This window comes from Lampetra fluviatilis, chromosome 41 (assembly GCF_964198595.1).
Source record: "Lampetra fluviatilis chromosome 41, kcLamFluv1.1, whole genome shotgun sequence".
NCBI classification, from domain to species: Eukaryota; Metazoa; Chordata; class Hyperoartia; order Petromyzontiformes; family Petromyzontidae; genus Lampetra; species Lampetra fluviatilis.
Window position 1 is genome coordinate 1,648,221 of NC_136315.1, and position 27,708 is coordinate 1,675,928.

Below are 27,708 nucleotides of genomic sequence, written 5' to 3' on the forward strand. Positions count from 1 at the left end.
ATATACAAATTATTCCTAAATAATTTAACAAAGCACACAGATTTTATTCATTTGAAAAGCAAGATGTTTACACTAGAGTAGATACAATGACAGTGTCTTCATATGAATACAGGTTTTTTTTTGCGAACAATTTTCCAGCTTCACAAGAGCACTGCACATTTCCCATAGCTGGAACCACCGAAAGGTCGCGATCAATTAAAATGAATTGCATTACGTAAAGCTAGTATTTGTTAAAATAGTGCTGTGAGTTAACAGAATAAAGTGCCTGGCTGGGCAAAGCATCTTTAAATTTACAAAACAGCAGCAGACTTCGTTTGTACTCGTAAAATAAGTGACACTGTGACAAGGGAGCCGTATTTTTTGCAAAAAAACACCCCTCAATTGCAGGGTATGTTGTTGTGCCACTTTCTAGTTTTTTTACTCTTAAAAGGAAATGCCATTGTTTTAACTATGTGTCGTGCATGCTTCTCAAGCGTTTCGTTTACGTGGGTTGGGAGAAAGGGGTGAGGGCGGGGGGGGCACCATTCAAGGGTTAACTACACATTTTTATACAAGTGAACACTCCAAAATCTAAACCATGAAACAATGCCAAGAGCTCAGACATAAGTACATTACGCAACACAAACCATTCCTACTTTTCGTTTCCAAGTTATGAGCAACAATGTGCATGATTCTTTTTCCGACAAGCACAAAGGATTAACAGTTGGATGTTACAACAACAAAAAAAATGATCCACAGCTCCAAGCTCATTTAAAGTTTGCAGTCAATGCAATTGCTGTGCCGTTTTTAACTGGCCACTTCGTTTCACTGGACAAAAGTCAACAGTACTGCGTGTCCAATCGTGGCAGCCTCTGCATTTCACCTAATGCAGGCGAGAGAGCAAGCACCTGCACCAATGTCTTCCCGTAAGCCACACGTTCTACAAGGGTTACGTGCCTTAACAGGTCAGGGCACTCAAGCATCTTGCATTCATTAGTGCAGTACTGAACACTTTAGTCTTTGGGTTAAGTTCCACCAGAATTCCGAAACAAGCAATAGTAACTACAATCCCATTGCTTACTTACTGCAATGACCATGCAAAACATAAGCCTAAAGCAATGTCTATACAATGACTTTTTTTCCTATAAAAATTGGAGAAAAAAATAAAGCTATGGGAATTATTAATTTATATGCGGTGGAATTTTAGTATTCATGGACAAAAAAACCATTTACCCATCTCAGAAACATAACATCCTTTGCCCGTTTAACTCAATACATTAGTTAAATGATTCCCTAATATCACGTCTTCACTGAAAGACATGTACTACAAAGTTACTTATGCCAAATATCATTTTTGAAAAACATGCGTGAGCAGAATACAATTACATCGTTTCCAGAGTGCCAACACTTTAATATACAGTAAAATGTCCCTTTTATACAACACCATGCATTTTCACTTTACATAAAAGTGTGCCGTATTATTTCAGTATAGACGGCGGGCAGTTGGGATGGGTAATGTTTAGTTATAAGGGAAATGCTATATGTTTCCAACCACCTAATTGGTTAAGTGTTATCCAGTTAATTGAACATAACTCAAGATATTAGCAAAGCACGTAACATATTTAATTCAAAAACCTACACTTAAGTCAATATTTTGATACTTTTAATAGTACTGCCAAGATGTGCGAGCCAACAGTGCTTGTTTGAATCATTAAGATCACCCATTCTCCTCCCGCCACATGTCAGAAGCAGCAGAGCATTTAGCAATGATGTTGCACTATACAGAGCCATATTACTCCCGATTGCAAAAGCTGCAACTGTGGAAAGTTTGTTTTTGCACAACGAGGCAGGTGATCATTATGCACATCCTTTAACCATGAAAGTCTCCTTGAAATAATGGCCTTTAAGTTTGTATTCCTATAGTTGGAAACAAAAGCTGCAGACAGGAGGCCAAAACACAGTTGACTAGCATTCACTCATAACATTGGATAGAATGAAGAAGTGGTCTATATGTACAGTGGACAAGAAGAGTTTAACTGGTTTTGCACGCTAAAGACTTGGTAGTGTGCAGCACTCCGGTATTAAGTTAGAAAATTACGCATTTCCTTTGTCATCAAATTATAAATTGGAGAAGGGGGAGCAGTCTTCTAAACAGCTGGGCCACTGAAAGCATTTTCGCTCTTTTTGGATGCAGACTCAAGATGGTTCTCGGTTTTTTTTTCTTCCTTCTCTAGGTATGGGCAGGGTACCGTACACATCTATCCGTGCTGATCACATCGCATACTTCTGAGTCCATTCTCTGGCTATTCTGTTGTATCTGCAATGAGAAACACGCACGCACACACAATTGCATTATGAAGACAAGTGCCACCATTGTCCTGTCACATATTTTTAAAAAAGATGTATTATATGTTGACTTTAAAGCTTTCGTGACTGCAGGAATCCATACTCTTTGGGTCTTTCGGTAAAGTCACGTAGATAGAAAAATAATAATAAAAAAATCACAACACAAGCAATCGTCTTCAGGTGAAAAAAGTACAGCAGGCGGACTGCTGAGGCAGGAAGAAATGTAGCGAGAGTGCTACTGCAGCCAAAGGTTATATAGGTTTGAGATGGGGACAACCCAAGGGTAAGTGGGCGGGGCTAGAGATGGAATTTGCAAGTGAATGTAAGATCGCAGAGCTAGGAAAACCTTGGCCATTGTATTGCTAGAGATTAGAGATGAGCATGTCAATGTGAGACGGCTCCCGCAGCAGCGGCCGTGTTAATGAGAGACATTCAGCCTATTAAACGAGCGCCACCGCCGCATCGAAGAAAAGGGAGCAGCAGCTCTGTTAGTGAGACATTTAGCCTGTTAATGTAAAGACATTTAACAAGGTAATGTAACTCAGAGAGTCGGAAATAGCTGCTAACATGGGCAGGTAGGATGGAAGCATCAGCCAGTTATGACTTTACCTGGTTAATAACGTCCTTCCAACGATTGCTCAGTATGTACCCATGCTAATCTTTAGCAACACAATGGCCTAGGTATACCTAGCTCTGCGATCTTGCATTTACTTGCAAATTCCATCTCTTGCCCCGCCCACTTACCCTTGGGTTGTACCCATCTCAAACCTCTATAACCTTTGGCTGCAGTAGCTCTCTCGCTACATTTCTTCCTGCCTCAGCAGTCCGCTTGCTGTATTTTTTTTCACCTGAAGAGGATTGCTTGTGTTACGATCGAAACGTCGTGATTTTTTATTTTTCTATCTACGTGAATTTACCGAAAGAGTATCATACGGTTCAATAACCCGTGATAGACACGATAGAACTGTTTAATCAAGCCCAAGTTAGGCCGAGTCAGGCTGAGATGCGTACCCATTGACTGAGTGGCCTCATCTCCTCCAAGTTATATTCCCTTAAAACTCACCACACCTCAAGGCCTTTTCTCCCCCAAATCGCCTACAACCTAGAGATGCACCCTGGGAGGGCACACCTTCACTGGGGTAGAAATTTAGGCAGGGTATGGGTGGTGGGTAAAAGCATTCATTTTAAATATGTATATATTCGTAGCAGTTCACTCATGAACACAGCTAAATGAGTGAGGTAAGGAAGCATTCTGGGGCCATGGCTGCCTGTAAAGTCGCGATTATTTTTATTGTCAGCCAGGTGCCAGGGCCACGGCATGCAATTGAAAGGATACTCCTCTGTCATGCTTGCAGAATGTTTATTGCAGTATTGGCGCCTGATTTTAACTAGGCAATAGGGAGGCATGGATAAAAACCCCAAGAACAGCCAAGAGTTGGACATGATTTAAACGTGTCATGGAAACAAAGCATTAGCTGAGCAATCACAGCAACGTCCACTGTGTTACTGAGACAAATACAAACACCAGGCACATCCAAACATGCATACACTACTGTTTAGGTGAAAGAGCATTTGTTTTTAAAGGCACGTTGTAGACAACTGTTTTTACAAGTTAGGTAAAGAATTAGTATATGCTATGTTTAGTGGAAATCCAAATGCGCTTCAGCGTGAGCAAATAACATCACGAATGCATAATAGGTTATTGATGCTGACAAAGACACTATTGCCTTGAATCATATGTGTAGAAACAAGATGTTTAGCTTTTTATCAGAATGCAATGTATGAAATTAACACTTTTAATTCAAACGGTGTAAAACTTTGCAACTGTTAACATGAAAGTATGTTGAATAGACTTATCCATGCTGGCTATGAACTTACTCTCCATAAGAAAGACCATAAGAAGCTTTGGTACTATATATATATCCACATCTGACAATACAACAATAACTTTCAGTCTGCTTTTAATGTTATTTTTGTGACCACCATATATGTTCCAACCTGTTAGATCAATATTCACTGCATAAACATGCACAGTATGCAACATTAAAGACAATTGATTGAAACAAAACCAACAGCATGTCACGCGGTTATTACATTCTTGAAATAAATGTGTTAGTTCCAAAAGTACCCGTCAACTCCGATATTTGTTTCAGGATTTCTGTAGCAGCACATGTTTTTAACCAATAGAATTCAAATGCATCTTACTTAAGATTTTAATATGAACTGTTGTGTTTAAAAGTATGCCATACAAAGCATAAAGCCTTCATGAAGGCTACGTGAAGAAGCACATGCATACATCGAGAAAACTAAAGTAGTTTATGGGGAGGTTAGTGTCGAGTTGCGTGAAGTTTTTGAATATTCTGAGCATGCGTCCAGTTTATCTGCTAAGTGTACGCAGTGTATCCTGAACGTGCAAGTTAGTGTCCTCTACTGTCCTCGAGTTAGCATGTGTATTTAATGGCACAATAAAACAAGGGGAGTGACCAAGTGGTTTATTTTATTAGGGGCATAATTCAAGGATGGCAGGTCTGAAGTGAAAGGAAAGCGGCCAGTAGACAGAAGCTTTCAGCGCTGAGAACTAAGGAGGTGTTGTTTATGAGTCACTATTACCATATTGAAGTCCAAATATGACCGGTGAGAAAAAAAAAAACTACAAGGCATTGAGCCACACCTGGATGTTTTCAGACCAACTAAACTGTGATCGTATAGAACATATTCCTTACCCTGAAGGATAATACAACTCTTCCAAGACAATAATGTGAACATCTGCATGGGTGGAATCCGTCTCTTACTAGTTGGAAGCAGACAATGTTGAGTAACTACATTTGCCGTGATATCCCCCACCCAATCTCTAAATCTCATTTCAAATGGAGCATACAAACAGGCAATGTTTGGTGAGTACAGCATTGATAGTCGCCAGCCCATCTCGAACCAGCTATTTGCAGAACTATGAGAAATGGACCCAAATCTCATGAGCCATTTTGTAGCAAATGTGACTGGCAAACTTTAGGCCATCAAAGCAGAAAAAAAGTGAGCCACTGAGACAGATTGCCATCACCTGGCAGACTGCATTTGTAATGTAACATTCAACTTAAAATAACTTTATTAACACACACACTGAGAGTTACTGAAACAAATTAATGTATCAAAGTGGTGAAGATGATCATGTTAACATGTCAGCTTGACAAAATTGTGTAAAACACCTCAACTACTTGAGAGAGTGCATTGTAGATTTCAAATATTTTTTTAGCCTAAGAAATCTGCATGAAAGAGGCACATTTCTCCGCATGCCAATATTGAATGCAACTATGTTATTTAATTCTGCCTCCCACATATTCCAAGAGTAACATTTCAATGCTGACACCACTGTTAATAGTAAGTTGCTTAATTAGGAGTCAAGGTGTGCATACCAATTCTGTTCAAGAGGACCCTTGCAACACCACCACACCCATGTGTCAATTTTAAGTTACAACGCTCACAGATGCAAACGCTAAGCCACTCCATTGCAAGCATGCAACCATCCCTCACAAGCCACTCACACGGAGCACCTGGTCAGCCAATCCTCAACACCACTACAACATAGCATACTTTTCTGTCCACTCCCGCGCCATCCTATTATACCTGCAGGGCCGGCACAATGGAACATCCACACACCCCAGTGTAAAGATGACTAGGCAGACAAAAAGCATGTCGTGGTACAAACACACATTTCTAATGATCAACATGAATGGCTGAAAGTTCTGAAATTCACCGATGGGGATTGCGTCACGTGTAATTATCATGAAGTATGCTTATCGTTGCAAACGAGTACGTTTTAGCTCGCAGTTGTTTGGGTACAGAACCCAATTGGCTTTATTTAAAAAAAAAACATGGATAACTTTCATCTGCTTCCATTAGCAAACTCCTCATTTTGCTTGGGAAATTGTCTTCTTTTCTAAATAGAAAACTATAAAAAATATCTATTGCTGTGGGACTACCAGCAACTAAGCCTGGCCTTTCAGTACGAATGGTTTAGCAAATTTACATTACAATGTTGTCCACTTTATAAAAAATCTTTGTATTAAAAGGCATGTGCCACCCAATGGAATGCCAAGTACAACAGCTGATTCAAATATGTTTTTATCTCCAGGCTACGAGCAGCGGTTTCGGTTGTTCGAAGCCTATTCCTTGCCTTCAGGAGACAGTAGTGATTAAACCCAACAACACTTGACTGAGTCCATCTTGTGCAAGTGTCCTACATTAAATGGGGTTTACCAGTTGTACACAATTAGAATCCACTGTTAGCTTCCCAATCAAAGGTGTTTGGTATTAAAAATACCTACCATGTAAAAAAATGATGACGTGAATTGATGCATAGCATACCTCCATAAAACACATTAACTGGAATGTTCTAACATAGTTTTATGAGAAGTAAATTATTTTTACAGTAGTAGCAGAGCAATTAGCCCACTGTTTGCATTGCTAATGCGATTGCCTTCGTGATGCTTATGAAAAATTGATTTGCCAATGCTGACACCACTAATTCTTGAGTTGCGTCATGAAGAAATAATTCATATTAATTTGAAAATACTGAAAACTGTTCCAATTAAGCCACTATCGATAAGCTACTGGAAATACATGCACAATTTTCAAGATAAAATTACTTAAAGCGAGCAACCTGTATTCAGATACAACCACAGTGCTTGTGTCTGTATAGCTGAAATATCTAAACAATGGCTACAAGTGCAAGGCGACCGCCATATATGCAAATCAGGCTGTGTAATGTTTGACCTGATCATAAATAATTCTTAATAAATTATTTTATGAAATTATTTATCTGGGTAGAGGAAAACACATTCTGACAGAGGGATCGATTCATTTACCTGCCTAAAATGTTTAAAAGGTTCAACAACATATGTCACAGTCTATAAGATATTAATTTAAAAGTGTAAATCATGGAGAAAGTGGGTATTTTAAGATGAGTATATAGTTCATCTTATTTTTTTATTGCACGATGAATAGTTTTAAAACTTACATGTCCAAATCAATTTAAGTTGCAGGAAAATACTTTTAAATAATACCGAGTTAAGTTTGCATGGTATTTTTGATTTGTCTCGTAACATGCTAGTTTTTGGCTCCGATTTATTAATTACACAGTAGTAGTTTATTCAATCGCTTTTGTAAATTTGATGGCTCAGGTAACTCTTACCAATGAGACTCATCCTAGTCTCTTGAGTTCCCACCTGGTTAAACGATCTAAGTAGGTTTTCAGAGTAATAATTGGTGATAAGTTTTAGAGCAATACGATTTGCCAACACCTTGGCAGTGACGCACGATTGCTTGCGAAGGGACTACCATGTATTTGAGGAGTAACAAGTGCAATGCCCACTTGTCTGACTCATGCACTGTTGGAAACAACAGCAAGCAGCATCCTGGAAATTGGATTCACCAGAAACACTTCACACATTGATCGTACATTAAGACGACACCATTTTACTTTTCAAACACACTGGGAGTAGTAACATTTGAAGATAAAATATCACAAAGGTTATTAAAATGTCATCCTCCCAGTTATGTTATATCCACTTCACCTTAACACATTACTTATTATAACGTAAATTCCCCAATAGCAATTTCCCTACCAACAATGGAGGAGTTCTACCCGATTATGACCTCAAAAATCTAAACTGGGCTGCCTTGAAATAATTATTTAGTACATGCCTTATGTGCCCAACAGACACTGTATAACTTCATTGGAAAATATAATATTTTCTTATTGCCATACCTATTGCCTCATAACTACGTATAAAATTAAGTATGTGAGATTCTTGTGCAACCTTTGACAACTGGGTTGAGGGCTACATGGTGCATATGAAAACATTATTCAAAGTCAAAATCTGAATTACATCCCAACATACTAACTATGGTACTCTACCATAAGAGCTCTGAGCTACTCATGCATTTGCAGCAAGGGACATTTTAATTTGTTTGCACCAAATTTGAAGTGATAAGATTGCTCAGTCGTGTATTTTCTAAAGGAAAGAATATGACAGCACGATTTAACTTAAGCAGGGGGCGGCAACAAAAATAACAAGGGGGCCATTTTTTTCTTCAAATTTGATAAAAACCTCAATATTTTTTAAGAGCCGCAATGCATGTAAAGACAAGACGGTGGTCCTTAATAAATGACGTTACAAAGCAGTCCTTCAAGAGCCGCACGCAGGTTGCTGACCTGTGCGCATACGCGATAAAGTTGTTTGTCATTGAAATTAACTTTGTGAGTTCCGACAAAACATCTTCGAGAAACACATGCAACACAAAATATATATGGCTATTTTTACACCCTAATACTGTGGGTACAGCAGTTGACATGCGATAGTTTTTAGTTCCCCCCCCTCCCGCCCACCCCACTGTGTTGAGATGAGTAGAAGGGTTTAAAGGAACTTACTTCTCTCGATCTGTCTTGTAGATGCGTGCAATCTCTGGCACAAGCGGATCGTCTGGGTTTGGATCACACAGCAGCGAGCAAATAGACAGCAGCACTGCACGACAACACGATAAAGAAGCATTCATACAGAACATGAATTAGCAACATCGCCAGGGGGCGCAGACTTACTCGCAAACCACAGTGGTAAAATAGAAGCATCAATGGAATAACACAAAATAATTGTAATTCAAATCCATTCTCTGACCCTCTCGTAATTTTCGCAGCAGTCAACATTTTTTTTAATTAAAGTTCAGTGCAAGTATCGAAATATATACCTCAAGTAATGCAACTGTGGGCCAAAATTAGAAAGAACACCACACACTATCCATGAATCTGCTCTTGCTCTATTAGTGGTCTTTCTCAAATATAATCAAACCACCTGATAAAGGGTCCACATGGAAATTATTTGTAGCTCCAAGGGTAGCTCAGCCTAACATATATAGAAAGACCCATCAGATAAAGGAGAGTTCAAGGCATTATTGGGTGAGGATTAACACCGGTGGTTGAGGTGAAACTATTACCACTAACACCACTCTGTGAGGCAGTACAAAACCAAGCAGCAAGTGGAATTGAATATTTTGACTCAACAAAATCGACAGTTTATGTACCGTTCATTCATTCCAACTTCATATTTCTACATGGTTAAGTTAATAAAATGAAGTATTTGAGGCAATGCTACCGAAAAAGTCAATAGACTATCAACTGCCACAGCAAATGTACCATTATATTTTACAATGGTACTTTAAATGCAGAGAAATTGCATCTCAAACAGGAATAGCGATTTGAAATATAAGTGAATTATACATTTATTTATCTAATTTTTTATAGCAGCCAGGATTGATTAAATACCGATTACATAACATAAATGATATGGCATTTAAAAACAGGCATGACATTTTTAATAGTCAGCCAGCCTTTATATATACATCTAAATTAACTCTGTAAACAAGTTTTATTAGGAGTAATGTTGTTAAATCAACCTATAGCCATCTCACAGTTAAAAAGTGTAAACATTTAATGAGTGAAAGCTATTCCAGCTGAAAAGTTTCCATCTAGATGAAAAACGTTGTTGTGCATTCCTGGACTCGAGAAGGATGACATTGTTTAGTTGCCGTGCATGAAGAAGCATCCAGTAAAGGAAATAGGTTAAGAATAGACCACGCCATGGCGCTAATTATAGTGATCACTTGGCCTCAACGGTCTCCTAGACTTTTTAAACGCGTCCTACTTTTCAACGCATTAAAATGCTCTAGTTGCGAACACCAAACACACTATTCACTACACCCTTCACGTGAACAGTACGTTTCGTGAACACACTGTATTGTTGGCAAGGCTACAACAAATAACAGCTGCTCTGTCAGTTAATGGTACAGTTATGTTCATTATTGTAACGTGAAACCCACAAGACATGCCAGAACTTGTCCCCTGCTCATAAGACCAACATACTATCAATCAAATATCATTTTTAAACCAACTGCTATTAATTGCAACATCTTAGGTAATATTTTTTCCACAAAATGATAGCATGTTTGTTTTATGTACACATACAGGGCTTAAGCCGTCTGCCTATGACATTATGCTTTGCAACTTTTGGCAGCGTTATTGTGTTTTTGCATTGAAGGTTGTTAAGGACCTATTCGAGAGGGTAAAATGTCAAAACCTGGGCTATTTATGTAAACTTTATATGTACTGGTGTGGCAAAAATTCCACTCATCAAAAATTATTAATTTTTGTCTCTATTCACGAATACAATTAGGAATGTATGTTTACGTATAAAAGCAGTGTATTAATAAACACGACTAACCAAGGTCATCAAAAACTATCAATCCAATGCAGTTTTTGGATAGTTTATTACAAAATTGCTTTTACTTTGATCTGTACATCCGCGTAATTTCTAAACTAAACTAGAAACTATTAAAACTAAACTTAACAATTTTTTTTATATTACTAGGTAAGGCCCACTGACGTATACCTGGCCACACAAATAATAGCTCAATGAAGTGGCTTATCACGTGGAGATTACAGCAGCCAAATACTCGAAACGCATGTTTCTAAATGTGGAGGGAAAAACCGGAGGACCCGCAGAAAAATCTACGCGACCACGGGGAGAAACATGCAAACTCCAAATATACAAGCGTCAGGGTCGGGGATTGAACCCATGCCCTCCTGCATACCAGGCGAGGTAGTTAACATCTCGTCACCATGGCAACCTCGTGAAAACCAGGAAACAAACATGTGAGTTTAATTTCAAATAGAGCATGCAACGCTCATTTTTACTTAAATTAAATGTCTAAGACTGGGAGGGAAAATAGCACATACAATGTAGTCTCTGCAGTAAAAATATCACCACTTATTCAAGGAGCTTGTTAAAAAAACTGCTGCATATTACAATATCCAACTTGCCCTGGTGACAGAAAGCCACATGTATTCTATTCCGCTTTGGTGACCACATCTCAAATCTGTATGGCTGTTACCGAGTCACGCACACACAGGCGAATACAAAAACCGCTACCTTTGGAGATGGTAAGGGCGGGCGACCACTGTGATCTGAGGATGTCGAGACAGATGCTGCCGTTGCTGTTTATGTTTGGGTGGTAGATGCGTGTTGTGAACGCGACCTTGAATCACGAGGGAAAAAGTGAAAGGCAATAAAACAAAGAAAAACGTCAAAAGGTCTGTAATGTTCTACAATCAACTTAGAATGCTCTACAACCGACTGGTGAGTGCCTCTGTAAAAGAGTATAATATTTTTTTTCGATTTAAAGCCCTGTTCTTCAGGTGAAGGGCTGTTCTTCACCTGAGGACGGATGCTTGCGTTGTGGCCAAAACATCGTAAGAATTTTATTTTATTATGTTTTATTTTTAATATTTTATTATTTCCCTTCTACGTGACTTTACCGAAAGAACCAAGTAGTATAATATTGCTTATATCATAGTTACAAATGTAGGCTTAGTTTATGTATTGAAAGGTTTTATGTATTTGGAAAAGCTGGTGACACTCGGATAACCGGCATAATTTGATTAAAACCGGCACTCTCCATTCCCCATGGATGTCAGATAACAGACATTGAATTAAGTTGAAATCAGATTTTGTTTGACTTTCTTTGGAGATTAACCCGATACTAGCACGATTTAAATTTAGTCCAAGATTATTTAGATATGAGAAAATAATTGGACCCAGCATGGAACCTTGTGGAACACCCTTAGTCATTTTCATATTTGTGGATGAGAATGTTATCACTATGCACACCTTTTGAGAATGCTATGAAAGGTAACACTTAAACGAGTTCATTGCACCAGTTCATTGCATTGTCTGAAAATGTTAGCTGACCAAGTCTGGCGAGTAGCAGATCATGGTCAACAGTATCAAAGGCTTTTGACAAGTCGAGGAACAGGGCACAGCAACAGTATTCTTTATCCAGGTTACTGAACAGAATATGTAACACATCCATCATTGTTGTGGTGGTGCAGCAATCTTATAAAAAAACAGATTTGTTGGTTATTAGTTTGTTATTTACATAATTTTTCTAAAACTTTTTTTGCTACATTTCAGTTTTCATTATTAAAAAGGCTTTATTGTAAGAGTAACTTTAGCTCGAGTAAATTCAATTAAGATAGATCAATACAAGTGCCAACACATTTTTCAATTTGTTTATGAAGTGTTTTAATACCCCTTTGACTCGGGGTGATATTACATTTCAAATCAAACCTTTTGAACAATCAAATATTAGTCACTAATTACTTCCAAACCACATTCACATGGTTAAATGTGAAATTGCATATGTTTGGAGCTCAACCTAGATAATAATCAAACAAAGAACCTGGCAGGTGTATGTCTATTGGAAAGGAAGTCAGCATTTACCTTTGGTGGTTTGAAGGGGTAGTCTGTGGGGAAGTGAATAGTTAAAAAGAACACCCCTCCTTGGTACGGGCTGTCATTCTGTTGAGCAGCAAAAAAAACAAATTCAAAACAACATGAAGAAACAAATGGACTTGAGCAAGAGACACCAGCCAGGTGCTCATCGTATACCCAATGAATGACAACTCTGGGAGAGATCAATACTTACAGGTCCCATGATTGTAGCTTGCCAATGAAACACTGCAACAACAAATACGCGTGTAGGGTCAATGTGAGCCAGTAATATTTTCCCATGCATAAAACGACAGAACCAGCAAAAGCAGTAATGTCAATTGGCTGCATAACATCACAAACAATCGAATTTAAGCTCATCGTGGCACACCTGCAAACATTTTACAAAAAGACTCTGTGGTAAGGATTAGGATTTGTTATTTGTCAATATGCAACGGCGCTTACATTTATTTGATACACAATAATGCAGTTCACATCAAAGAAACTACTAACAAAATGAATTCACTTAAATTAAATCTGTAATCAAATTGTGATATATTGCCAATCGATTAATACATATTACAAATGTACCCAAGTGGACAGGCACATGTGCTGCAACCTCACAGTAAATGGACAAACCAGTCTACCACACAACAGCTAAAAAAGCGACTTAACCAGTGAAGACATTAACACGATGCACTTTTCATCGTTTGGGCACGAGTGTCATAAATACAAAATATAAACAGTACGTGATCATTCAAGCGAGGCTAAAAGCTTGCCTTGTTTACATGTAACTCAAGTCGCAGAGAAAATGTCCTGCATTGATTTGTTTGGAAAGGTTGTTCACTGCTACACTGGGCCCGTTTTCCTTCTTGGAGCCAATGTAGTAGTATCAAGACAGCCAACAAAGGTACAACGTGAAGAAAATTCTAATCACGTTGATAATGGTGGCATGGCACTCCAAAAGGGAACATGCAATTTTCCACGCCATCATTCAAGCTGTTGTATTTGGATGAGTATATTTTTATTTTATTTCTACACCATTATGTAATTTTGTTTGGCAAAAACATCCTTGGCTTTGAAAATAACTTCAAATTGAAAATGTATTTAAATTGGCAACATTTCTAAATGTATACAATAAAGATGAAACGACGGTGATATAGGTAAGTAGCAACGTAAAGTTTAAGATGTAAAACATATCTATTCCAGATGCAATTTTTTTTTAAAGAAAATCATATCCATGTATCTCATTACCCCCCAAAGGGGTCAGTAAGTGGGCAAGTATTCCTGTTATGCACATGACCTATAAACATTGCAGAGAAGACAAAGGCCAACAACAACACCTTCATCTTCACTTTACATTCCATGTTATGCTCCTATAAAACATGTTATATGATATCATTTGGTAACTGAATATAACCTGAGCATCCCTTGGGCAAATTTGTAACAAAGCAGTACGGTCAACGGTCAACATCACCGCGGGAGACTGTTTTTCCTTTTTTATGCTAAGCAGGACCTTTTATTCTAGTAAATCAAACAAAATGTATTTTTAAAATTACAGGTCAGAGAAGTTGACAGCAGACCAGTTAAGAAAGGATGTAATAGTTTCTAAATTATACTAATCATAAGCTATTCACACATCAGATTGACCTTGTGTGTATTACTGTTTAAACATTTTGTGAGTCATTAACATTCGTCACCTTCTATGCCTTGTAAGATGAAGGACCTCCAAACACTTTTGGATGCATCTCACGGTTTTGTGATGCCACAATCCATTTCACCGTTGCATGTTAATTGGCATATTCTCCGGTGCTGTCTCGGGGCTGCCATTCTGGCATCAGTTTTGTCAATCGGCTCTTCTGGTGACAAGTCCTACCCAAGCCCACTGGATGTTAAAGTCAATATGATGCATCTTATTTGTAGGTCTTCCCTGAGCCACGTGTTGCTCTTTTGGTCTCTTGGTGAATCATTGTGCTTCCAATGCTTCTTTGCACACTTTCCAGCTCATTCCATTTCCTTGGCAGTATCAATGCTTATTAATCCATGTCATGAATGGAAACGTGCAAGGATTGAAAACTTGATTTTGCAAGCACATTGGTTCACTACTTTACATAATTTTTCACAAAAGAATTCGATCCTGCTCAGCTGTCTCAATTTCCTAATATTTTGCCTGACGTGCCTTCAACAATTGCCCCCCAAAAGTGTATATAAAACCAAATAGTTTCTCTATCAACAATTAAATATATATTTTTTTCTATAAAGTCTGAGCTTTAAACCTTGTTACACAACCTGGTTCCATTCTGTCTCATTTCAGCCAACTGGAATTTTTGTTTGCATCATAAAAAATAACGTGTAAATTTTAATTGTTAAATGTATTCGGAGGCAGCTGGCAACTTACACTGCCTGTTGTTCACTAAAAAATACATTTCTTTCTCGATTTTGACATATGGTGCATTAATGAAACCCGACGCAGGGGTGGATTATTTCGGAAGTGTCATTGCTTTGGAAAGGCTACTTTTTACCTGCAAAGCCTGTGACACTGACTGCGCGATGCTACAAGATCAAGACTGCAACAAAAAATAAACATAAACAAATGCTCTGTTTAATTCACTTTCAATTCAATGGGACTACTTTATGAATCATGTCATGGTTATAAGTACACGTTGCTATATATGCAGCGTTTTTGCAGCCCACGACATGATTATCCATTGAATGTAATTTTCAAATCACAATTTACCATGATTTATTTTTTGAAAGCATACATAGTTATAAAAAAACCTCCCTGTCCTCCTTGGGAAATGAGTGGAAAGAATATATACTTTTCTGTACCATGTCACCGGTACCCTCCCGAAATTCCAAAGATGGAAATTACCTGACTGGAACTCTTATCTGTTCAGTCACTCCAGGAGATTCTGAAGTTACTGAGCAACCGTCATCAACATCGATATCCCGATGGAGTCATTTTCCAGGTCATCACCATACAAATGGCCTGGATGATAAACCTTGTTTTTGGAGGCTGGGAAACTCATGAAATTCTGTACAAGCAAAATAACAATTTCCTTGGACATCTCAAATGGTTAGGTCCCCTTTGGGTAACAGCACAGCCCCGGTTAGGTCCAGTTTATGTAAGTTCATGTCAATGTCTAATCTAAAAGGAACAAGTACTGTACATGCTCCAAAAGCTGCTCAAAGTGGAAACCTGAAACTATCATAGTGAGGAAGGAGGGCAATCGGCTGATAATTACCCTCCGGTTTAAGATCCAAGATGATAATTACCCTGTTTTCATGAAGACACATGCGCAATCCCTAATACAAAATCACCTGGATATCTTCAACATGTTTTGTGGAGGTTACAATTAGCGATGAGAAACATAATTGGCAAGCATGAGTGCCATTGCAGCATAAAGCCACCAACTATGTGGTAGTCTCAACCTTTTAAGGACAAACATGCAGATTTATCAAGGGGTCACTCTTGGCACACAACCAAGAGCAACCTCGAAATCAAGCACAGAGGGTCCACATCAAATGAAAGCAGCAAAGGAGGGGCCACCACAAGCACAAGGAGGTAGAGAAAACAACTTATGGCACTTTTGCAACGAGCTCGACACACTTGGCAAGTGCACTCCTGTAGTTGCAGTAACACCACATGGAGGCCTTGTGCCTGAAGTAGCCATGTCAGCCAGGCTAAAAGCAGACTGCGCATGCGGACAAGTCACAATGGTGCGTTAGGGCCAGGTGCAAAAGCATTGGTGTGCATGGCAGGCCAAAGCTGCGGGAAAAGCGGGGATAGATTGTGGTGAAGAGTAGGGCCTAGCTCCAAATTCTTGGCATGTAATGGAGGCCAAAGTGCATACATCGCGTACCCACATGGACAGGCCGTGTGGCAGGGAGGCAAGGCCCACATGTTCTTTGATGCAAACGTGGGCTAAGATGAAGATTGCTCAAGTGGAACACAATAAGGCGGTTGGATGTGAAGTATGTGGTTAGGCAGGCTACACTTGCCAGGCCACTGCCAATGATATAGAGAGGAAGGTAATCGTGGCTTTCATGATGAAACTAGTATCTCCCAATTTTAACATGCTGCCACTGCTGTTTAATGCTTTTGAGCTATGAAAATGGCAAAAACTTCACGATTACACAAGTACATGACTAGTTGCCTACCTATGTGCTAAACCCAAACGGAAACTCGCCAACAGTATTTGCCCTGATCTCATGTTGCAGATATTGGGCTAAGGAAGACTGGCTTATGCTATCAAGATCACCACAAGACTAAACCAGTTGGACTGGAGGGAGGGTTTGGCAGATCCAGGCCAGACCATCTCCCATTTTTAATGCAGGCTAACTTGGAGGCAGTGGATCAGACCAACAGTGTAAGCAATAACGACACTCACATAGTATAGTACTACGGAGCTTATTACTACAGGTGTTGATATTTCAAGCTAACATTCATAATAGGCTTGTGTTCAACTTTTTTTTATGTTCCAGAATGCAGTATTGTTGCAGTGAACTTACGTCTATTTAGAACTAGGGCCTGATTCATATACTGTCATTGTTGTTCACTAAGGGCCATCATCATTTAATGGGAAACCACCAATGGTTATACTACAGAGATAATGACTCCACCGTAGCATTGAGGAATCTCCATCAATGGCTTAGGGCCACTAAAGAAGAGTCCAACACTCATGTGAGCAGGACTAGGCATGCAATCATTCAGATGAAATATTTTCATGACCTTGACAAATAGTGTGCATAAGCAGCACAATTGTACGAGCCATGCCGATGCTGTGTTAATATTACATTCGATTTTAAGAGGCAAATCAAGATTTTAGCTGAGATAGTTCACATTCGAAAATTTGACAGCTCTACAGATATTATAGGGCACAACATAATTTCTATGACGAGTCTGCCATATATAACACACAATATGATGGGTGCCCTGACTATACTGTAAGGTATTCATAAAACGTCCAATAATATAAATCAAATTATGCATATTGGTCCTATTATTACACTTGTTTTCCCAGGAAAGCCTCATGGGGTCTCAACTTTTCAGGAGAGTCCTGCTAAGATTTTCGCAGTTGAGGGGGGTGATGTTGCTCTGTGTAATCCTAATCGAGTCTTTTATAGGTAATTTTTCAGCATTGGGATGTTTGTGAGCCAATTCCAGATGCATTGTATGCTTTTTTTATCAATGGGAGGATACCGGAGAATCTGGAGGAAACTCATGCAGAACACAGGGAAAACATACACATTTCACGCAGAAAAACACCCGAGTCAGAAAATGAACCCGGGCCCTTCTTGTTGTGAGGTATAAGTGTTGCGATTGACCTCCATCATTATGAAGTTGCCTGAGAAGTATAAACTGAGGCTCTCTTGCCAGTGCAGCTCACCATTGGATGCAGGGCATATATAGGCCACTTTTATCACTATATGATCACATGCAGAGCGGTCAGTGCCTCCTTCCTCTTCCACACTTAACAATGGTAATCTACTTATTATCTGCCACAGTTCATTCTGCCGACCTGACAAGGGAGCTATTTAATGAGAGTAGAATGTCTGGGTGTGGCTCGATGAGTAGGATACAACATTCCAGCATGTGGACCATCCAGCACTACCACCACATGTTCATGGGGTGTTTTAAAGGCTGGTGTCTGGGCATGCAAGCTGTTGTCAATCAAACTTTCACGAGTTAACATCTTGAAGAGAAAAGTGACTATAAGTATACACATTCAACATATACCTAATAAATGAAACTGAAACTGATCTTGCAAATATTATTGTATCACTTACATCTCTTCACTGTTGTATTGAGCTTATAACATCATGGGAGTTCTCTTTCCTACTCAATTCTGGGCTTGTCTTTCCCAAGACATGGATAGGTAATTGCCATTCGGCACATTATAAAAACAGTCTAAATGCATTATTTGAATTTGATGAGGGTACAGAAATGATAAGATTGTTTTAATCCCTAAAGGCATTATGACCTGCAATAGCTCTATAACATTTTAGAGGGGGATGCATTTGTGACGTTGTGCATATGCGATGACATCACAACAGTAATGCCACATCGATTATGTCATGTCTTTTGGCAATAAATGAGGGTCTGGTTGGAGAGAGGAGGGTTAATAAGTTTGGAGTGGAGGGGGAGAAAGGGAAGGACTGTGTGACAAACACTATGACGTAGACCAAGCCAGAAGGAGTCAAGAAACTTCTGAGTGAGGACAGTGTGAAAGGACTCTGGGAGTCAAGAGCAACTGCGTGACATCACATGGCAACATGTCACTAAAGAATAACAGGACGTTGTAAAGGAAAGGGGCATTGTGGAAAGGGAAAAGTATGATGACAATGTTAGTGTGGGAAAGAAGTGTGGAGAAAGGAGAGACTGGGGGAGTGAGGGATTGGAGAAGAGTGATGGGAATGGTACGATATGAATGGAAGGGCAGTGATATGAGAATGGTAATGGGGTTTAGTTGGGAGTTAGGGGAAATGCAACACAGGAAGCGTTTGAACACATGAGAGCATTGAGTTACGATGCCAAGAGTGAAAGTAATCAAAGGAGTGGGAGATGGGTTGTCAGGAGGAACAATATTGTTGAAGTGTGCGTTCAGGTTAGTTTTCCTCTTTGAATTTTAACATGAAAATGAAAAGATGGGAAAACATATAAAATATTGATTTGATGCTCAAAACTATATTTATTATCCAGCTAATTAAAATTCATGGTAAAATGTATACATTTTGGCGTGGTGGTTTTAAGAAGTCGACTTTGTAAAGTGGCTTATATAATATAGCAAAAAGCATCCCTTATAAACTACTCAATCGCAAGGAAAACAGACAGTTTCCCTTTTACGATGGGTTTTGATCAGTACCCTCTGCTTGTGCAGAAACAAGAGACCTCCCACTTAGCCATGAAGAACATACAATAAGTACTATTAACAATCACCCACGAAAGCTGGCACAGCACATGAAGGGGTAGTGTGACCAACACCCCACCCAACCGTCTTTGTCTCGGGTGATGGTGACACAAGGAATCACTTGATGGTCGAGTCAAACTTGGGGGAGTCTCAAGACAAGTGCAGGTGCCAATGGCCCATGGCATTACTCATGGCTGAGAACTGAACCTGAGTAATTCGGCCTGTAGCACGATGCACCAACCAATCCTCACACATGACTAGTATCTCACACACGCACACACATGAAGTACAAACACCTTTACTGATGTACACACATGCACTCGTAAAAAAATAACTACAAAGGAGCAAATCAAATTGAAACAATCTGCAAATGCTACTGTGATGGGCTTTTCCAGCACCCACCTCCGATTGGTTAACCCTGTTCAAGCAGGTGAAATCACGAGACACATTCACATGGCGGCTGTGAATGCGATTCAATTGTGTCACAATTTAGGACCAAAACTCAATTATTATTTTTATTATTTTAATCCGATTCTTTCTAATCTGGACTAATAAATTATTTTTTACCATCTCATCTGTGCCAAAATCATCTGCATGGTCTGTTTTCTTTGCTCTGTATATCTCCTTTGTAGCACAGTCCCATTTGTATTGTGTATCTTCATTTGCATGGTGCTGAAGTCTTGGCACTGCAGGGTCTCTGCCTGACCATTACAGATAATGCAAGTTTCACCGTATCTTACATTATGAAACACAGCACATAAACAATTACACGTAACACATGCAAACATAAATCAAAATATGTGGGTATAAAAGAACAATAACCAGCGTTTCAAACGACTGGGTTTTGGCAGCACGAAGCTTTTGTAATCTAATGTAACGAAAACATATTTACAGACATTTCTATACAAGGTAGACACAAATGGGCAACCACCATGCATAACAGGTTTTATAGGCTGTGGGGCTATGTTATGGGAAGTGGAGTGGTGGAACAAAATTCATACTTGCATAGCACTTCAATGTTACCACATCTATGCTTCCTACATTGATCACTAACACTGACCATCGTGAAGTATGGTTACATAACCCCCATGACCTACCAGGTATGGGGAGGCTTGACAAAGGGCTTATCAAATAAAATTATTCGTATAATTGGTGTTCACACTATCACGAAGGTACCATGTTTCACATAATCTGCAATAGTTATGTAGTTGGGGGCGATGCTGCTATGTGTAATCCCAACTAAGTATTTTTGTGTAACATGTCATACAAGGTATGACCTGTTATACAAGAACTTGCAATAAAATGTAATTAGCATTACAGAGACAGTGGTCATTGAAAGGTATGTCTACATAAATAATTAAGGTGTACATTTAACTGGTGCATACAAACAGTATTATGGATGGAGGAGATTCACACGAATGTTGACTGTACTGATGTCGCATCACTTACAATCATCTCCCACCGGGCCTGCCGAACATTGTGCTGGAGGGTCACGTCCCAGATCATTCAATTCCTGCACAGCACGCACACACACACACGAGCACAAGCACGTCCAGCCATTAGGATTTGAAAGCAAGGCCAAATGGTCATCTAGAACAAAAGCATGGCTCATTGGCTTGTCAAAAAATGCAATCAATCAATCAATCAAAAAGAGCATAGGAAACTCCTGCAATGATGGCTGGAAAACACAGTGGTTAGGACTGCTCTCCACTGGGCCACTTCACATGGCAATTGGGGAGGTTTGCTCTCTATTCTGCATCTTCAAATGGAGGTGACGACCACTGTGAAGTCAACATTGAATGGTATGTGACAGGGTTTCAAAAGTAGGTACATTTTTGCTGTCATGTGTGTAACCCTGACACATTATAACACGAATATATTTTAAATAAAATAAAAACCTTGGCTAAGTGGGGTGCCATCAGTGGCCTTGGTAATGATATCTGTATCATAAATGCAAGTCTTACAATATTTCCATAAAGCCATACACTCAGACTACACCAATTGCAGATTTGATTATTGGCATGAAAAATTATTGAAGTACAGTTCGCCGATCGTGCCCCTGTGGCTCGAACATTCATGGTTGACCCGAGATTCTTGTACAGTATGCGTCGTAAAAAAAAACTGCACTGCTCGTAGTGAGTCTGCCGCGGAAGAATGCACAAGCCATCATCATTCATATTTAGTAAACGTCTTTTCAGTTTGTTCTTTTTCAAACTGCACATTTACTCTACATGTCATTCAGGTTTACGTCTGCGTACAGTACTGTACACGACATTATATATTTTTAATTCTATACATTTACTCTAAAGTTATATTTAGCACAAAAAATGTTTTAGCATATCTTACTTAAAAAATACTTGCAGTTTCATGTTTGGGTTAAAGTAGGGTAACATAAAACAATAGGTGAGGGGGGGGTATTGTGAACCGCGAAACAAACCCCATTTTCCATGTGCCTTTTCAGTTTGCAGGTCTCCGATATGCCGATTGTGGCTATTTTCAAGACAGTAACCCCCACGATCGGCAAGGTTTTGGATGTGTTTGACAAACGTAGGCTATCCCAAAGCATGAATATGACTGAACCAATCAATCAAACGCTATTGTTATACAGTAGATGCATGACATCATTGATGTGAATAATTTATTTGCAATTCTTACGTTTTCAGTTTTATACAACCAAAAAAATGTATGGTTCGTCTGCTGAGACAAATGTCGTGAGAATGTATTGGTTTGGAAGGCACGATAATGACCTGCTGATAAACTGTTTTATTTTGTTGTGGCGAGGGACTGTTTCACATTCCACCAAAAGAGGCTCAATAGATGCACGCCAAAGGCAAAAAGGATACATTTGTGAACCGGCACGCAACACCAAAAGGTGGCAATTAATTGAAAGATACAGGAGATGTGCACCGTTACATCGCCAATATTTAATTTACAGAACTTAAAAAAAAAGTATGCAGTGTCTAAACACTGACAGATATTTAGAAAACATTAATAGTAAATATGTAATTTCATGCCGACAGGTACAAAGCACACGCAATGCCAACAGTGCATCGCAGCGCCTTGTTAAATATTTCAATAACATTCTATGCTAGTCCAGGATCGACGGTATAGTGAGTGTTTATTTAATTCAGGATTAATTTAAATGTTTGTTGATTTAATTCAGGGTAGTCTGCTCAATAATATAAAACAATCACATGTAATACCCTGAACACAGTAAAGACTTAATTAGGCCATATTCATAGATGAGACGAAATCTCTTTATTGAATAAACATGAAATAATTTTCATGCATAAGGAACGTACAGCAGATATAACCGTTAAAACATTGCACATTTCAGCATTGGAGAAGGGAATTCAATAAGGACTCATTTAATTAAACACATTTCATTGATATATAACTTATAAAAATTACCAAAAAGAATATGTTAATAAAAAATAAGGTTGTATTACCGTCTGTGATCATGATATTTCATTAAACTATCAGAAATGTGCCTAATTTACAACTGCACATAATGTGAACTAATTAATTCATACTGCATACTCATTAATATTAGTAATTTAAGTTTCATGCACAGAGTTCTAAAACGTTTATATCTGATGATGTAATACACGAAGCAGCATTCATATGGCCATAAAATGAGACCACGCTCTCTGTCAATACAGCCAAGGGCCCTTTTGTAATGTTTCAAGGTGAAGTTTAGCGTTATACGGTAGTGACGGACCTTTCAGTACTTCTGACATCGAGGTCCTTTGCACAGTAACAAAACCAACACACGAAAATGGTGAACGATGCGCACAATTGCCAATAAGTGGATGCAAGGGATAATGCAAGAAGCCTTGCGTCACTGTCATGGAATTAGCCTTAAAATGGTCTATTGGTCTGACCAGGCGCCGTGGTTACTAAACACTGCCTTCCACACAATCCATAAAATGTTGACAATGCCTTTAACACTTGCGGTGTGCATTGGGCTTCATGGCCAATTACCAAAAGACAACAGCTTCATGTTCCAGGGCCAAATATTCTCTCCAGTTAATGGGGAAACTCCACAACATCAAGATGTGTGCCGACTGAGACAAACACACATGCCCCGATGTGAAAGGGATGATGGAAGAAACCTTCAATAACAAATTGGTGCACATGTGCTCAGCTACCTCATGTAAATCTAACAACGTTAAAAAGGTGCTACCAGCTATAGATGCTCAAAGTGTGACCCTTTAAATTGTGGGTGTCAGAATGTTCTGCAAGGCTGTAAGATGTACAATGTATCCTACGACTGAGGCCTGCAATCTTTGCGAAAGGAATTTGCTGACAATATGGGCAGGATGACAACGAATAATAGCTCTCACGGTGGGACCAATGAAGCAGTCAAGCACCGAATTCAAAGTGGTGAAAATAGTTAAAGGCTGCCTTTATATCACAGCTATCATGCATTTATGATTCTCACTAAGAGAGAAACATGCATAGCTACAACACATTATGTAGGAATGGTGATCTACATTAATGACGAAGTCAGCATATAGCTGCAATGTAGGGGAAAGGGATATGCTAAAAATAGTGTATCTATAAGAGTATCGTCCATAACGAAAGCATTATAATTAGACGGCAGTTTGAAGTGCCTGGGTAAAAAAATGTTGCCAACGTGTTCCTTATTTAAGATCAAGCGGTTCCCAAAAAGTCGAAATTATTTAGTCATCTTCAACAGCACAGGAGCATTTAAAACCATCAAACACATCACGCTGACAACAATATAACTCATACATCGATATGACGTGTGGTGGTGGATAGGTGGAGGCTTAGAGAACTAAAACTCGTACATTAAAAGTGGTATACTACCAATGCAGTTTTAGAGACCGAACTCAAACTGCTGTCTATAACATTTAAAATAACGGAGGTCTTTATGGACACCACGTATGATGAAGGTTAAATTGGAATACATTTGGAAATGTGCAGCCATTGTATCAATTCACGATTGTAAGAGGGCCTTCCCCAAGTCGTGCAGGTCGTGCAGGAGTTATATGGCTACACTTTTCTACGCTGGTCAGTCCAGGTTGAAGGCAGGGAACATACATCGAAACACAGGTGTACAAGTCCAACAATGCTACTGTAATGCCCTCTGTCTCACAGCAACCTACGCCTGTGTTATACATGGTAGTCGCCAATCCCAAGCACTGAAGCGAGGCTCAAGCCTGCTTAGTTTCCGAGATCTGACGAGATCGAGTATATTGCGAGTGATTTGGTCAAAGACTGTGGTGGTATAGAGATGCGAGAGCCAAAGGGCGACTATTTGTAAGCCTTAGATATAATGCAACCGGTCAACAGCTGTCATGGAGGGGTGCAATGTGTACACGACATCGAGTGAGGAAGTCACCGTGCCCCCATTTTAACAATTCCTGTGAACTTAGGAGGTACTGTATAGGTGATTCCCCACCCGCCCCTATACGAGTGGTTATAACAATGGTAACGCAAGCTGTTACACGTGGTCAAATCTCAGTAGTCATGGGCTGCTTGCCCCCATCATCTATTCTCGGTCGAGGAAGTGGATACCACTTTGTAATAAGTCAACAGCGAGTGGTGTTCTAGTAATACTGGTCCCTGGCATGTTAATGTCCAATTTCCACCGCTGAATCAGCGCATTTGAATAATAGTATATGCCACGTAGTGGTGACCCAAAATAAGGTAAAAAACATTGTATGTAGTTCCTAGGTGTATACGCATTAACCTGTCACTTAACTGCCACGTTGCGTCACTGGTACCAAATAAAACATGCACGGATACGGCCACATTTTCTTACGTTCAAAACGGACAATCGATCATGCGTGAAAGAATCGATTCGTCAGCATTTGTTAACATTGTCAGGTGCTGCCATTACGCCGTGACGAACGAAGCGGAACGTGACGGTACAAAACTACCACGGATAAAATACACGAGCCGAAATACAGACAAAAGAATTGAAGCCTCGATGTAATTCGTGACCAGAATCGCGATCTAACCCGACGGATCGAGATGGGTGTGCAGTTGCCGATGACCAATTCACTCCGAAAAGCAACAACAAAAGACGCCGTAATCAGAGCCCGGAGAGTGTTGGGGGCAAGCGAGCGCCATGTACACAACAGCTTGCAGGGGGCTACGTGGTGGTGGTGGTGAGCACACGGCAGTGGAGCGAACATCATTTGCTGAACAGCATTTCACTTAAAATGCTTCAAGAATCCCGCTTCCACCGACCAGCCTTGCCTGGCGCCGCTCCGATTACACGACTTTTATAGGCAGCCCCAGAGGCCAGATCCTTCGCTACACATTCCTCATTGCTTTCTCCTCCTCATCTTCCTCTGATCCCAAACCAATTGTTGTTAAATGGCAACCAAGAGAGCGGCTCTATGCGATGACACAACACAAAGCGCCCGGTGGCGGTGGTGACATCACGAGATGGCGAGAGATGGCGGCTTGGCTAAGGAGGCCTTGCAGTGCATTTGTCCCGCAGCCTATGAAGGCCAAGCGGGCTTCACGAAACCTCGCTACTGCTGCCGCTGTTGTCACCCCCCTCCCGACACAGCCCGCATCTTCAAAGCGTATTTTAATGTTCCTGTTCGTGTACTGAATGAAACAACTGGCTACGGTCCGAAGGCCGATGAAGGAATCGGAGCCCGCGCCCCACGCGCGCCTCTTACTCCATTGAAGGCTGTCCCCTCTAGCGACCGATCGTCTCGTATTGCCATTCCCTCGTAACTGAAGCTCAGGTTGTGTCCCATTCGAGTAATAAAAAGGTTACCTATGAATACGGAATGATGACAACGGGCCATGTTCTCCATAATATGGATCTGACGAGATGCCCACAATACAGTAGAGGTGACAACGCGTGGCGGGGGCCTGGGGAGCCAAGACTTTTGTACATTAAAGAAACATCACACACTGGTTGTGTCAATGCTTCACACCACATTACGTGTTCGTGTTTGGTAGGTGTCTGTTTTGTGTCGACATACATCGGAGCCATTTTCACCCGACAGCGGCCCTGCTGGCCTGGGGGCCTTCAAACATCGGATTGGGTTCACCAACAATTAACGTGCGGATTTAAGACACCGAATAAAAAAAAACCCGGTCCAGTTTGCTCGTCACGTATCGATTTAAACCAATGCCATTAAAAAAACTGAAGATTGTGTTACGTTGTGTCAAACATTGTGTTTTTTTTACGCGAACATGGGGAGCGAGCGACGAGGGCATGGTGGGAGTCGCTACGAGCGCTTAAAACAGCGTTCCTTAAACGCCTTCAACAACCAAACGACGGCGGGGAGGCAGCGCTCGACGTTCGTAACATCGCATCGTCGTAACACGCGCGTGGTTGGTGCTGGGTGCGCACTAAGTGGCTAAGTTCCGCAGCCGTCTTTGTCGCTCTCAGAGATTCATCGGCATCACCGCCGCCGCGAGAGAGCGGCAGGCTGCATGTGTCTGAAGGGGGTTTTGGGGGGTGTTGGGCCATTCCTCGGTACGGGAGCGCGAGAGAACGAGCGAGAGAAAATGGCAGTCGCCTTCACCATCGCCGCCACCACCGCAACAGCAGCAGCCACCACCGCCACATTCCCCACAGCGGATGGGGCCCCCCGCGTCGCCTCCCATTGGCTGCGCAAGCCCCGCGTGACCTCCCCACCCCGTGCGACCCCTCCCCCCCACCCCGTACAACCCCTCCTCACCGTCCCCCCACCCCCTCGTTGGCTGTGTCACGTGAGCCGGCGCAGAGCGCGTGCGGGGTGGGAAATGTGAGCCCCGCCCCTCACACCCTTCCCCCCTCCTCCCCGCCCTTCAACAGCCCCGCCCCTCACATCCCGCTACTCCAACTCCCCCCTCCCCCTCCCCACCACCACCACCCCCTTAACCTCTCTCGCTCCTTCCCCCCCCTCAGTAACGCAAGCGGCGGCGCTCACCTTCTGAATCCTCTTGAGCGCCATCGCCGTGCGACGTGGTTGACGACGAAGAAGACGGACGAAGGGGGGGAAAAGAGGGGCGAGCAATAGAGGAAGGAAGGACGGATGGCGCGGAGAGAGTCGACGGAGAGCGAGGCGGCGGCGGCGGGGAGAGAAATGGAGAGCGGCGCGGGGCGACGAAGCTCGGCTCCTGTCCGGCCGCGCAGCGATACACACAGTGACGCGTCCAGCCCCTCCCCCCCC

The 27,708-nt window shown here is 40.8% G+C and overlaps 1 protein-coding gene across 3 annotated transcripts; it reads right to left on the reverse strand.

The window, feature by feature from the left end:
• Positions 1-20: 20 nt before the first annotated feature.
• On the reverse strand, positions 21-27,708 carry LOC144946426 (ubiquitin-conjugating enzyme E2 D2-like). Of its 3 annotated transcripts, none has more exons than XM_078875260.1 (8): positions 27,466-27,708; positions 21,002-21,065; positions 12,859-12,890; positions 12,654-12,731; positions 11,304-11,409; positions 8,753-8,846; positions 5,874-5,946; positions 21-2,296 (listed from the first exon to the last, which is right to left on the reverse strand). In XM_078875260.1, the coding sequence occupies exons 1-7, from the start codon at positions 27,487-27,489 to the stop codon at positions 5,898-5,900; spliced, it is 447 nt and encodes a 148-aa protein (XP_078731386.1). In that variant the 5' UTR covers positions 27,490-27,708; the 3' UTR covers positions 21-2,296; positions 5,874-5,897. The 3 variants fall into 3 exon arrangements, with proteins under 3 accessions (XP_078731386.1, XP_078731385.1, XP_078731387.1); XM_078875259.1 differs by having other exon boundaries at positions 5,865-5,946; XM_078875261.1 differs by lacking the exon at positions 5,874-5,946 and having other exon boundaries at positions 27,466-27,706.